Source organism: Natator depressus, chromosome 5 (assembly GCF_965152275.1).
Source record: "Natator depressus isolate rNatDep1 chromosome 5, rNatDep2.hap1, whole genome shotgun sequence".
NCBI classification, from domain to species: Eukaryota; Metazoa; Chordata; order Testudines; family Cheloniidae; genus Natator; species Natator depressus.
Window position 1 is genome coordinate 87,651,392 of NC_134238.1, and position 12,776 is coordinate 87,664,167.

Consider the following 12,776-nt stretch of genomic DNA (forward strand, 5'->3'; position numbering starts at 1 on the left):
AAAAAAGGGAAGAGAACAAGGCAGATAATCTCCCCCAAGTACTGATTCTGGCCCCTTGGTCTTTTTGGAATCATGTTTGACCCCAAGGCTGAAAACCCCAGACACCCAAGTGCTGCACAGTGGGGAGGTGAGAACAATACTGCACAAGGAAATGACCCATTTCATAGCAGTTTATATCTCACAGGAACTTACCTAGACATAATATTGGAGGTTTTTAACAATAGGTTAGAGAAACACCTGTCAGGTATGGTCATAATAAGTAATAATAAGTTATTACTTAGTCCTGCTTTGAGTGCAGGGGACTGGACTGCATTGAGGTCCCTTCCAGTCCCACACTTCTCTGATTCGATACAGTACAGTGTGCAAGTGCAAGTTTAGAAGAGAAATGTTGGCTGGAACAGAAAGCATGTTCAACTGGAAAAAGGAAGGTTAATGCTTCACAAATGTGTATAAAGGCTTCAAGAAACAGAAGCTGGAAGGAATGGTCTGCGCTGTTCTCTTATATGGTGAAAGGCTAAGCAATAATCATCAGTTCACCTGCAGTGTTTCTGAAATTCAGGAAAGAGATTTACATCTCCAATGAGATATATGTCAGGGAAGTCTGTATTATACATGTGAGCGAGCTAAAGAGCAGTTCACGGCCAAAACAGGCTTAATGCCTGCGCTCCCAATCTCCATACACACTGGACTCGAGACCTTATTGTACAATATATTCCCTTTCTGCTTCTGTACTGGTTTCAGTGTTATGTTGAATGCTGCTGTGCTGAAGTATCAAAGCAGCAATCTTTATAAAGAACACCACAGTCTTAAAAAAAAAAAAAAAAAAAAAGAGAGAGAGACTGAGAAAAATGTGTTTTATCTCAATCTGCCCAGAGTGATGAAAGCTGCCAGAGGCATTTTGTCTTCTCTGTTCTCCCCCGTTACCCATTTCTCCACAATGCTGACTGAGGTGAGATTATTCAGACTCCTTGCCACAGACTCCTTGCCTCAGCAATACAAAATCTGAAATGGATACATACATACACATAAGGCCATGTCTACACTAGCACTTATGTCAGCAAAACTTTTGTAGCTCAGGGATGTGAAAAAAACACCCCCGAGTGATATAAATTTCACTGGCATAAGCGCTTGTGTGTACAGCTCTATGTCGGTGGGAGATGCTCTCCTACCGACATAGCTACCAGCGCTCATTAAGCTGGTTTTATGTCAATGGGAGAGCTCTCTCCCATAGGCATAATGTGGCTGTGCCACTGTAAACTTGTAAGTATAGATATGGCTTTAGTTTACTAGCAGGAGAAATTAATATTTTTATATTCCTTCTGTTGCTAGAGTGAGGTCACTTTGCTACCTACAGTACTAAGAAAGGTGTACTGGATGTTCCATTGACAATTTCTGCTAACAGTAGGATCCATGTGCCATGCCTGTTTTAAAGAATTATACCAGTTTAGTACACTGTTGGTCTGATCATGGCTAATCTCCAGCACAAGAATTAATGTAACTGGAAATAATTACTTCTTAATAATTAAGAAGTTAGTGTACTTTACTGAGGAAATGACAATTTTCTACATACAAAAAAGATCCTTAATAAAAACTGTGACATTAACCGCTTTCTTTTTACTTCTATGTCTGCAATTTTGAATGCTTACATTTCTAATACTCACATTGTGAAGTTTTGTTAATAGAAGTATTTGAGATCCTGTAACTACGTAGGTTTAACTATAACAGATTAATGTCCCAGCTAATCAGACTTAGACGCTAACAGCTCAGCTAAAAGCTTGGATTGGAATCCTGCAATTCCATGTCCCAGTGTCTTTATAAAGAAACTCTGCTCTGCACTTACTGTAGTTTGAAACATGAAAGGTCCCTTCCTTAGGTATGTGACAGTGTGTAAACTAACATTCCCTTTAAAGGACTGTACGTGTCTCTGATCTGATGACTGGTAAAACTCTAATGGTAATGTTATCTTAGTTGTACTTCTTAAAGGTCTGTTAAGCCCTTGGTTTCACCTTGTACAATAAAACAGAGATTATGCTTCTTTTGTTGAGGTCATAATTTTGTTGCAAATAGAGAAAAAATATGAAAGATCATTGGTGTGCAGTTAAGTAAAGCTACCAAAAAAACCAACCCCCATGAATTTATGTAGTTTAAGGAGGAAAAACAAACAAAACAAAACAACCCTAAACCCAAGGTCTAGTAGCTCACAATTCACTGGCATGAAATAGAAACACTAGGGCTCCCGCTTTGATCCTACCTCCCTAGTTATTCCTCTTCCCATTATAGAACTCCTGACATTTCATTGGCATTCATCTGTGATTAAAATAGATCCTAATTCCTATAAATAGAAAAGTCTGTTTGAATACTAATTGAAAATAAGTCTGGCACTTGGAAACTCTGATAAACAAAAAATAAAAAGCTGAAATAAATAGCAACTGTTGAAATGTCACCTGGCAGAGTTTTTTTGAAAAAGGCTAGACTGCAGTTTGGAGTTTTTAAATTAATGTTTGGATTTATACAGGGCTCTAAAACATACTACGTCTACCTAGCCATTTTCTTGTAACAAACATGAGCCAGATTTCACTTTTTCCTTCCATTTTAATTACTACCATAAAATTTCAATTATACATGATAAACGATGCACAGTGACCTTCTGGGGTGTTCATGGCAGTTTTTAATTAAATAGGAGTCAAATATGTTAAGTTTAACAGTGCTCCTTCATTATACTGGTATGAATATATTCTCCTCAATAACTATTTTTTGTTTATGAACATCTAACCAGCATCTACACAATGCATATTTCCTGGATTGGTTTCATTTCCTCCATCTTCTCCCAAATGTGCTTTCTCTGGACACTGTCTACTTGGGGTCCAGAGCCTGAGAACATTTACTGTTGTGAATACTGCTTACTACCATGAGCAGTCCTATTAACTTAAATTCTCTCAGCCTGCTAAGTCAATGGGACTACTGCACAGTAGTAGTAAGTGTTATTAAGTTTTGGATTAGAAGGGACGATATGGTATGGGAATTGTGCTTTAATGGCTGTGGTTCCCAGACAGAGTGTCTGGGCGAGGCACTGTGAACATCTTATTAGGCAGAGCCAGTTGAAACTGGACACAGAATAAAGCACAGCTCTTGCAGAAACCTTAAGCACTAAGTGATCGCTGACCCCACAGTTAACACCATGCCCCACAGTAAGTGTTTACAGGATCAGGCCCCTAAGTTTGCAAGCCCTTGGAGTAAGGATTGTGTCCTTATTTTTGTCTGTAAAGTGCTATGCACATCTATATCATCATGTAAATAATAATTTCTCCCATGACTGTTTAAACACATACTGACAGGTTTCAGAGTAACAGCCGTGTTAGTCTGTATTCGCAAGTACTCCTTTTCTTTTTGTAAACACATACTGCAATTAACAGATGCAGCTATAAAGATCTAGTTGCTCCTTGGAACTCATATCCCATGAACACAGAAGTCATTTTACTCTCTCATAAAAGCACAATTTTATATTATGTAAGTGAGGCCTGAGTGCTAGCTAAAGGCAAACAATGAGCTGATCAAGTGGAACAAGAAATTTAGACCAAAACAAACATGAATGGTCTCATTCTGAAGTCTGACACCTTATCAAAATCCTACAAGTTCCAGTATACAATATGTATATATGAATTAAGCAGTTTTAACATTTGTGTGCGCATACCTCTTAAAGGCACGCGTACTGTTCACATGTACACACATAGTGGAGGCTATGCAAACTGGCTGTACTAATTATTTTAGATAGTCTAACTATAGTATGCAAACATATTAGCTTACACATGATATTCACTAATATCACACATATTCACAGAGAAATACAGAGTAAGGCAGGCATTCTGTACCTGTTGCTTCTTCAGTAGTGCATATGCACACAATTTTAGAATTCTCTAATGGAAAAAGAAGCTGGAATAGCCCTGGGTCCTAATGGAATGTCAATATTCCTAGTCAATAGCACAATGACTCTTTTTAATATTGCAGTGGGACTGTTAATGAATTACCTCTGCATCCTGCTCATCAAGGTGGTATGTTTTCTCTAAGCATTGTAGAATTCTGAGACATAACATCTTCTCCTCCAACAGAGATTCCAGAAGTAAGACCAGCTGGTCCGGGAGAAGCTAAGAGTAAAATACATGTATCATAAGAATAAAACTGCTTACTAAGCAATTAAACTGACACAGACCAAAGACAACAACGCTAGGATAACCTGTGTAATTCTAGCATGTGTTTGAAATGCTGACCTAGTAGTTGATGAAGAGCTAGTTGACTTTGGAAAAACCTCAGAGTTCATGTTGTCTGTATTTTGAAAGACTCTGTTCTGGGGCCTCGTTAAGACTCATTTTCCATGGCTTTTCATTTCTATATTTAGATCAGATCAAAATCATGTTTTCTTATTCAAACATTATCTTGGCTTAATAGGCTCTGTTCCTTATGGAATACATATGCTAAGTAATTCCATTTTGTGGAGGCTTGGTGGTGGTAGAAACAAAAGGATAATTTATAGTGCATCACTTCAGGAGGCCACCAGACATATGAATGTTTAACTACACCAGGGGTCTGCTGATTTGTTATATAAACAATTTCACTGTATTCCTGCAGTGTACAAAGAAACACGGTATAAATAAGTGGCATGCAGCAAAATTAAGACTGTGACAGCACATTTCTAGTGCAAAGAGTCATAAGTTATCCATTCTCATACCAAAAAGAAGGGAAAGATATAATGTCTATGTACCTATTGTGTATATATATTTAGCAGCTGTTCCTGATTCCAAAATGTAACATTTTTTAGATGAACCACAGGTAGCCTGAAGAGAAAAAGCGCAAGATGCCTGATGTAGTGAGTGCTTAAGTGCTTCATTTAATAGGCTTATCGGACGAACAAATAAATAATTCACGGAAAGCACAAAGTAAGAATACACATTAGCTGCCAGGAAACATACTGGAAATTCAGGGTTCTGAAAGTTCTATCACAGGCTCCTAATTCACTCAAATGCTTCCCTCCACCCCCCACCCTCCCCCACACACCCATGTTCTCCATTCTGGGACACCAAAAGGGGAAAAAGAAAAAAAACCACACATCATCAACTTTAATTCTTGCATGCAAAATACAAACCCACCACTACTCAGTTCTAACATTTTGCAGATTATTAAAGGACAAAAATCATACTGCTTCCACCCTAATTCCACTTTTGTCCCAATTTAAGGTCACAGTCTCCCTTTCGGTCTAAGGCCTTCTCCTGCTTCTGCGCTGCCCACCACTCCACCCTGCCTTCTTAAGCTTCCCAGGTGCCAGCCAAAGGCAGACATAAAGAACATTACTTTCATCTTCTTCTCATGAAAGAAACTGCAGCCAAGGTTGATTGCTTGGACTACACAAGCCCTTACCTTACAATTAGCCTGAGATGAAAAAAAGTTCCCTCTCACTTTGCCTTGGACTCCTTGGAGGGATACAAGTGTCAGAGAATTCCTAAATGTTTCTTTTGTTTTTAAAACAGCCCCTTGCATACCAAAAAACAGCACTCTGGCAACAAGACCATGAAGCAATTGAGAATTTTCTGCTCAAAGACCATGAAGCAATCGAGAATTTTCTGCTCAAATCTTAACCTGTAAAGCTTTGGCAGATATCACCAGCTAAACAAGCAATGAGACATTATCTTCACTCTCAGACTGACATCGCTTGGCATTAGCACATAAATCAGATGCTAATAAGAAGGGACATAAATCACTAGCATTTTTACAATTTATTTTCCTTACAATGCATTCTTTTATTATTAAAGCTGTATTCTCAGGGTTTGAAAAAAGCCACAACCTACTCACTTGTTCTAATTGGAATATTTTCAAAGTAACACTCAAACCTGCCAACTGCAAGGAAAATAAAGTTAAAAACAGTAATAAATGAAAATAAATGTTATTAATATTTCAATGTAAAGTCACCCACTAAAATGCCCACTGAAATGTTTATTGTTTATTCCAAGAGCAGCTGCTTCAAGTGGCCGGGGGAGGGGGTGGGAGACACAGCAGACAGGAAAGACGTCTGGGAATTGGTTCTGCTTGGAAACTGAATTTATTTTGAATGCTAATAAAATTTGAAATGCTGCAGAACACCATGCACTTATTTAGAAAGCTTTCACTGCTAAACAGAAGGATAATAAGGCCACCCTTAGCTTTTAGAAACTGCAGGTAGTTGTGGTTTTGTTTTATTTTTTAAGGTTTTTCACCATATCTGTAATATGAATTCACACACAAAGTGTTATTATTTAAAATAATGCTGGGGAATCTGATTTAGGCCAACAGAAGCAAAGAAATCCAGAGGTAAGGCAATAATCATTTCCGTAATTTACCTCACTGTGCTGCATTTTGAGAATTACAGTTTAAAATTTATATTACATTTGAGCACACAGAAAAAAACAACTGAAACTTGTAACTTCTTCTTTTCCCAACGTTCTAAGTCCCTGGGATGGGACCCTGTAGGCCAGGTTACAGCTCACAGCATAATTTAAGGCCACATTATGAGCTACTAAACCGAGTGTTTAGAGCAGCAGGTAGAGGCATTAACGGAGGAAATGCTGACAGACCCAACTAAAGTGGCACCAAGTGGGCACAGCTATAACATTTTGTCCTTTCTTATTCATTTGAACTAAAATGCTGGGAGCGCAAACATACTCCCTTGGTTTTTTTCCCCCTTAATAAAAGGGCTCTCCCTAACATGACATGTAGCTTGCTTCAAGATAAGGAAAGCTCCACAAAGCTTAATTGCAAAAACTATTACAAAAATCCCCAATTTGTATATAGATTCCTTGTTTTTCCCAAATGGAATGGCATGAATTACATTATTTGGTAAACCAACTATTTTCTCTCTTTTTTGTTTTAAAGACCTTTTTATAATTTCAGAAAACCTCACACTTGGTAAATAAATATACAGATGTCTAATCAACTGTGAACATCCTATTCTTGTTTCTTACCTTGTCTCCCCCATCCCCAACCCTGATCCAAATGTTTGTCTCATTCACCTGTTGTGTCTTGTGTTTTAGCCTGTGAGCTTTTTGGGACAGGGACTATCATTTTCCATATATTTGTACAGCACCTGGTACAATGGGACCCTGGCCTGGCTGGCTTCTTGGTGCTAACACAATATAAATGTTAAACAACAGTAGTAACAAATTGCACTTTAAGTACCAGAAAAACATTTTAACTTCCGAGAAATCAAATTCTCTGACTGTATATTGAGTACATCATCATCAGTAGAAATATACGATATAGCAACAGCAAAATATGGGAAGGCAAAATTTTACAGTGCCACTGTCTATTTCTACCTGGACAAAAATAAAAACAGTTTTCTGCATTAAAAAGCAAAAATTTTCTGACAAATAACGGAATATATGTCACACAAAAATGCTCAGTCTGATGTGGTTGTTAAAAGAGAAATCTTACACCAGAAAATGTGGTCAGAATTAAAACACTATTTACAATGTGAATCTAATGCTACCAGTTGGTGAAGAGGTAGTATGGTGATGACAGATACAACATCATGTACATATATTTTAAAGCAGACAGTTCTAGTCCCAACCCCCTACCCCCAAAACCCTTAGAAATCAAGTTCCTTTCCCAGGGCTTTTTGGCTGATTGTACTTCACTGTACAAATACTACAAAAAGGGAATGAATTAATATGTTGTGATCAAGCACACTGGAGCTTTTTTGTAATGTTCCACATAACTAAACAATATCCCAGCTAGAAGGTCATTTTCCCAATATTGTGAATCTTATTTTGCTTGTCTTGCTTTTGAAGTTGCTGTTTGCACTACCTCTACCAAGGTACTGAATACTTTTGCTTTTCTTTTCAGATAGTGTATTAAATATTGCTTCTTGTTCGTGAACTGGTGCACTGGCTTTTAAAGTTTGTACAATTAGACCTTTAACTTTGAAACACAATTTTGAAAGGATGTGGCATGCCAAAACTGATTTTGTATTTGAAAGAGACCAAAGAGGAAAAAAAGGGACACAATCAAATGGAAGAGACAATATTTGTCCAGAAAACTACAACTGTAGGTTGTCACTGAAGTAGCTTACACATGCACTCCTGCTCTAAATAATGAGATTCAATGTTTACTAAACATCTGGGGACAAGGGAAAACAGCTATCTTGTATTTTATCCACAGCAAACTATAATTCAGTAATGCTCCAAATAGGATACTGTACTACAAGTAAATCTCAGAACTTTTAATAGTTTTTAAAAAGTTTCCACAAAGCTCCTTGGAATAGAATATGAATTTTCTGAACGTCACCCATAGCCTGTAAAAACGACAATGAATCTTGCCTCTTCAAAGCTCTCTCAGTGTAGCTATAAGGTCATCGGCCCCACATCCCAGAAGACCACCCACACTAAAAAGACTATTTGTCAATTCCCCCATTAGAATAATGCAATAAATGCCAGATTCACCATTTTTACTAGAAAAATGTCATTGAAAACATTTGACTACTGACCTTTCACAGCCATGAAATGTGACAACGATATATGCATTTGAGCATCCACAGCACCACTGCTTGCGCTGCACCCCTAAGCCAGGATACAAATCACTAAAGTAGTACAGCTGGTATGCTGAATATCCCGTTTGCTTCAGCCTACACTTGAATGAAGTCATTGAAAGCCTCCTTGGAGGGGAAATGCGCCTCGGACTAATGCAGCAACCGATTGACAGTGGCGTGATTTCTATTATTACTCCATTATCACACTGGGATCTGTGCCTAAATGAGCATACTTCCTCCCTGATGCCATTTCCTTTTGTCCTGGCTGTAGTCTAAAAGCGGATCAATGGAAGTAATACATATGATGTCACTTCAATTTACAGCTACTGCCTCCCTCTCTCTCATACACAGATAGATCAATTCTTCCCAAAAATGGTTAAGAAATGCATGGGGAGACTCTTCTCCCAGAAAAGAGTCCTCTGCTATATTTGTCTATGTTACTACAGCAAGGAACTGTTTATACTGAGTGAAAACAAGGGGGAAAGGAAAAAAGTCACTACTGTACAGTGGAGAATGCTGGCTGAAATTCAACACAAACACGGCCAAAACAGAATTAAAGCTATTTGACCTTTGAAAATTATATGGAGAAGGTTTTTCGTTTCAGAAACACAATGGAATCCAGCGGTGTTTCCTTGGTTGAAGGCAGTCCCAGAAAATGTCTTTTAAAAAAAAAAAAAATTTTTTTTTTAAAAGATTTCCCAAAGTTAAACAGAATTCCTCCCCATCTTTTGCATAAGAAAAAAACCAATCCACAGCTTTGTTAGTGAATGGAGTTTCCTCATTAAACGCAGATAAGAAAGCACTGCTACTGGTCCAACAGAAAAGATTTATAGGGCCTCTCTCAGCCTCTACTCTGAACCAGCCAACCAAACCAAAAAAAAAAAAAAAAAAGCAAGACTCTTGAGTAGTAAACTCTCTGTACGGACAATTTGCCTTTGGGGTTGTTTTCTGCTGGTTGCAATTAAACAAAAACTTTCTTAAAACAAATCTCTCCCTCCTCACAATGTGCAGAAGAAATAAGACTGAGAATTCAAGATACTACTGATTTAACAAACAAATTTAGACAGACCTGGTCACAGTTTACCTTAAACAATATTCTTAAATGCTGTTTCTCTGTGCAGTCACTTCTTTTAAATGAAAACAGGCGATTTTCCTTCAGGGACTAAAATATGCTCAATATCAAATAGCATGCAAATTCAATAAAAACCTCCACACACACAAACAGCTGTTAAACTAGTATGTTGTGGTACAACGTAATTTAAGAAATTCTAATTCTGAGAGAGCTAGTCTGTAGTTGGATTAATGCACAGAAACATATATGAAATCTACAGCTGACCAAAAAAATGCTTTGAACTGAATCACAAAATTAAGAAAGGCCTATTTCAGAGACCAACAAAATTGAAGAAGCGCACAGTTTAGGTCACTGTTTACAAAATGCCTGATGTAGAAAAAATCAGTTTGGTTATAATTCAGAACATCTTAAAATATAACTGGACAATCCTTCCCACCTCTAAAAAATAATGTGAATACTCTATATTGTTAATGTTCTTAACTACCATTAAGAAATATGATAAATGTTCGTCTCTATAGCACAGCCTCATCTACTGTAAACTAGCTCTAATGGAATATATCCCCCCATCGTGGGTGGCTTTCTCAAGCACTTCTCAGAGTATCCTGACCTTTGTTTAACAAACAGATTTTTTGTGTTCCCCCAATTTTTTTTAAAATGGGGAATGTACTGACATTTTTGTTGTTGTTCCCATAAAATATTAATAGCCAAAGATTACTGTCAAACTCCTTGAAGAAAATAATGAAATATACACCATCAAAAGTCAATATATGATGCATTTAGAAATATCAATTTTGTTACAACTAAAAGATCTTCTATCACTAGCTACAAGTAAATATGACAAATTTGGCATATTTGAGTTTTTTATTTGACTAAGAATACGTTTGCATGAGTTTTCCAATTACTTTCAGATCTGTAACATCAAAGTTTTCATTTTTTGAAGGAGACAGTCTTACATAATTTATTGTTCTAAAGGTATTATCTGCCAGAACAACTCAATATGATTTATTCTGTCTCCTTTATCCATATGAACATATTGCTGGGTGAAGGGCTTGTAACCAGAAGAATAGTACAAAATTATGTATGCAACACAAACATAATAATCTTGCTCTCAAAGACTTTCAATGCTCCCTTTCAAATGAAGAGGATAAAGTATGCTGGATGTTAAACATAGTGCAATTGTCAATATACAAGCAACCAAAAACCTTACATACAGTTGCATTTTATGGTGGCCACTGGGGTGCCTTGAAAGGTTCTCAATTACAATTTTCTCTCAAGTGTGCAACATTATTAGCAATGTAACCCTGGTAACCATATTAAAGGAAATTATTTGACATTTTAAAAAGAGCAACCTGTAAGGGCCAGATTTTCAAAAGAGATCAGCACCCACTGTTCCCACTGAGTCAATGGGAAGCTGCTGAGTGCTGAGCCCTTTTCAAAATGCGCCCACTTCATGGAGGATCCTAAATGGGAACCGTGCTCTTTTGAAAATCTGGCCATAAATTCTAATATTGATTAATCAGTTTGCACTTCCATAATCAATGCTGTACATCTTTTAAACGTCTTAGGCCTCGATCCAACAAAGCTACTGGGACTACTCATATGCTTAAAGGTAAGCACATGCAGATGTCCTCTACAGAATCAGGGTCTTAACATTTTTTTTTATAGAAATTTACATTAATTAATTAATTGTAAAGATCCATTTCACCCTTCCCCCCCCCCCCCAAGAAAATCAACCAATATTCACATCTGAAAAATTAAAGTTATTTTTCTTAAACATTGCAAAAAAGTATTTTTAAGAGAGTAGCATTAAAACAACAGGGGAAAAAAGGAGAACGTAGTGGGATGTCGTAGTCTCCAGAAAGGTGACAACACAAGGATTTCATCTTACCAGTACTTTGAACTGGTTAGAATTAGCAATGTAAATACGTTTCTACAATCCCTAATTTGGTACATCTTGTTGATATCGTCACTAGGCATGACCTGTAATGTTTTTAAAAGGCCAGCAGTTGCTACCACCTTGTAAGCTGAAATACCTTCTTCTTAAGCCATGGTACAAAATATTTTTCAATAATTTACTTAATGGAGGGAAGATCCATTTAAGAAGAAATTCAACATCTGCAATCTAATCTAAGTGCATTGAAATGTCATAAATGATTAAACCTATATGATCTAATAAAGTGCTGAGCCAGCAGAATGGAAACCAGGTGGCTTCTAATGCAGGTTCAGTCAGGTTATATGGCGTTTTTTCCCCAGCCCTGCTTTTCACAAAGAAACATTTCATCATAACTTTACCCTTGAGCATAGTAATTCCATTTCAAAGACAATAGGCTAAACTTTTAATGTCTATTCTATACATATACATTTCACACCGATTATTCTGTATATCACACATAGTGTATGTGTAGGCAGATCCATTACTTTTTATTCAGGATTAAAAACATATGGGAAATGGGAGACAAACATATCTGGTACTTACTCATTGTGGTGGATCAGAGGACATTTAGGCAAGTGTTGTGTAATAGTCTTATCGGGCCCAGTGCTATTACATATAGTGGGTTTGGCTGATGTTAACATTGTAACTGCAAGGGTGTATCTGCCAGAATCTCTGCTCCACACCTCTCTTTTTGAGGTTTAATAATTCAGCCATAAACATTTAATCCAGGCTGAAATTTGCTAGACCAAAATTGTGATTTGACTTGGCTATTTTAAAATTCCCGTAGTGCAAAGAGAAGTTTAACAGTTTGAGTTGGGTTTTGTACATTGTTAGTCTAGGAGGAGGGCTAGAATTTTTTTATTTTTTAAGTACTAAAGGTAAGACATTTGGAACACTGAGGGTTTAAAAATGGCCGTTACTGGGTATCAAGTAATAGAATATAAATGGGACACTGGGCCCAATTCTGCTTACCTTACTCAGATGAAAATCTCTCCAATATTAAAGGTGGGCAGGAGTTGGTCTTTTATGGGTTAGACTATGGGTTTCCATAGCAGTTTCTCCATAGAGATATGCCTTTAATAATTACTTTTAGCTCCTGATAATGGACATGATTCTTTGCCCACTAATGCAGTTTTACACTGGTGCTACTCCATTAACATTAATGGAATTACACTAGAGAATCAGCTTCTGAATTGTTTTTAGTGAAAAATAGTTAAAACTCA

At 37.1% G+C, this 12,776-nt stretch overlaps 1 protein-coding gene across 3 annotated transcripts in view; it reads right to left on the bottom strand.

The window, feature by feature from the left end:
- Positions 1–12,776, bottom strand: part of AOPEP (aminopeptidase O (putative)) — a 378,987-nt gene that overhangs the window by 28,962 nt on the left and 337,249 nt on the right. For all 3 annotated transcript variants that reach the window (XM_074953154.1, XM_074953153.1, XM_074953152.1), the window contains one exon: positions 4,026–4,142. In XM_074953154.1, coding sequence (XP_074809255.1) covers positions 4,026–4,142 — 117 coding nt within the window. The remainder of the gene's footprint in view (positions 1–4,025; positions 4,143–12,776) is intronic.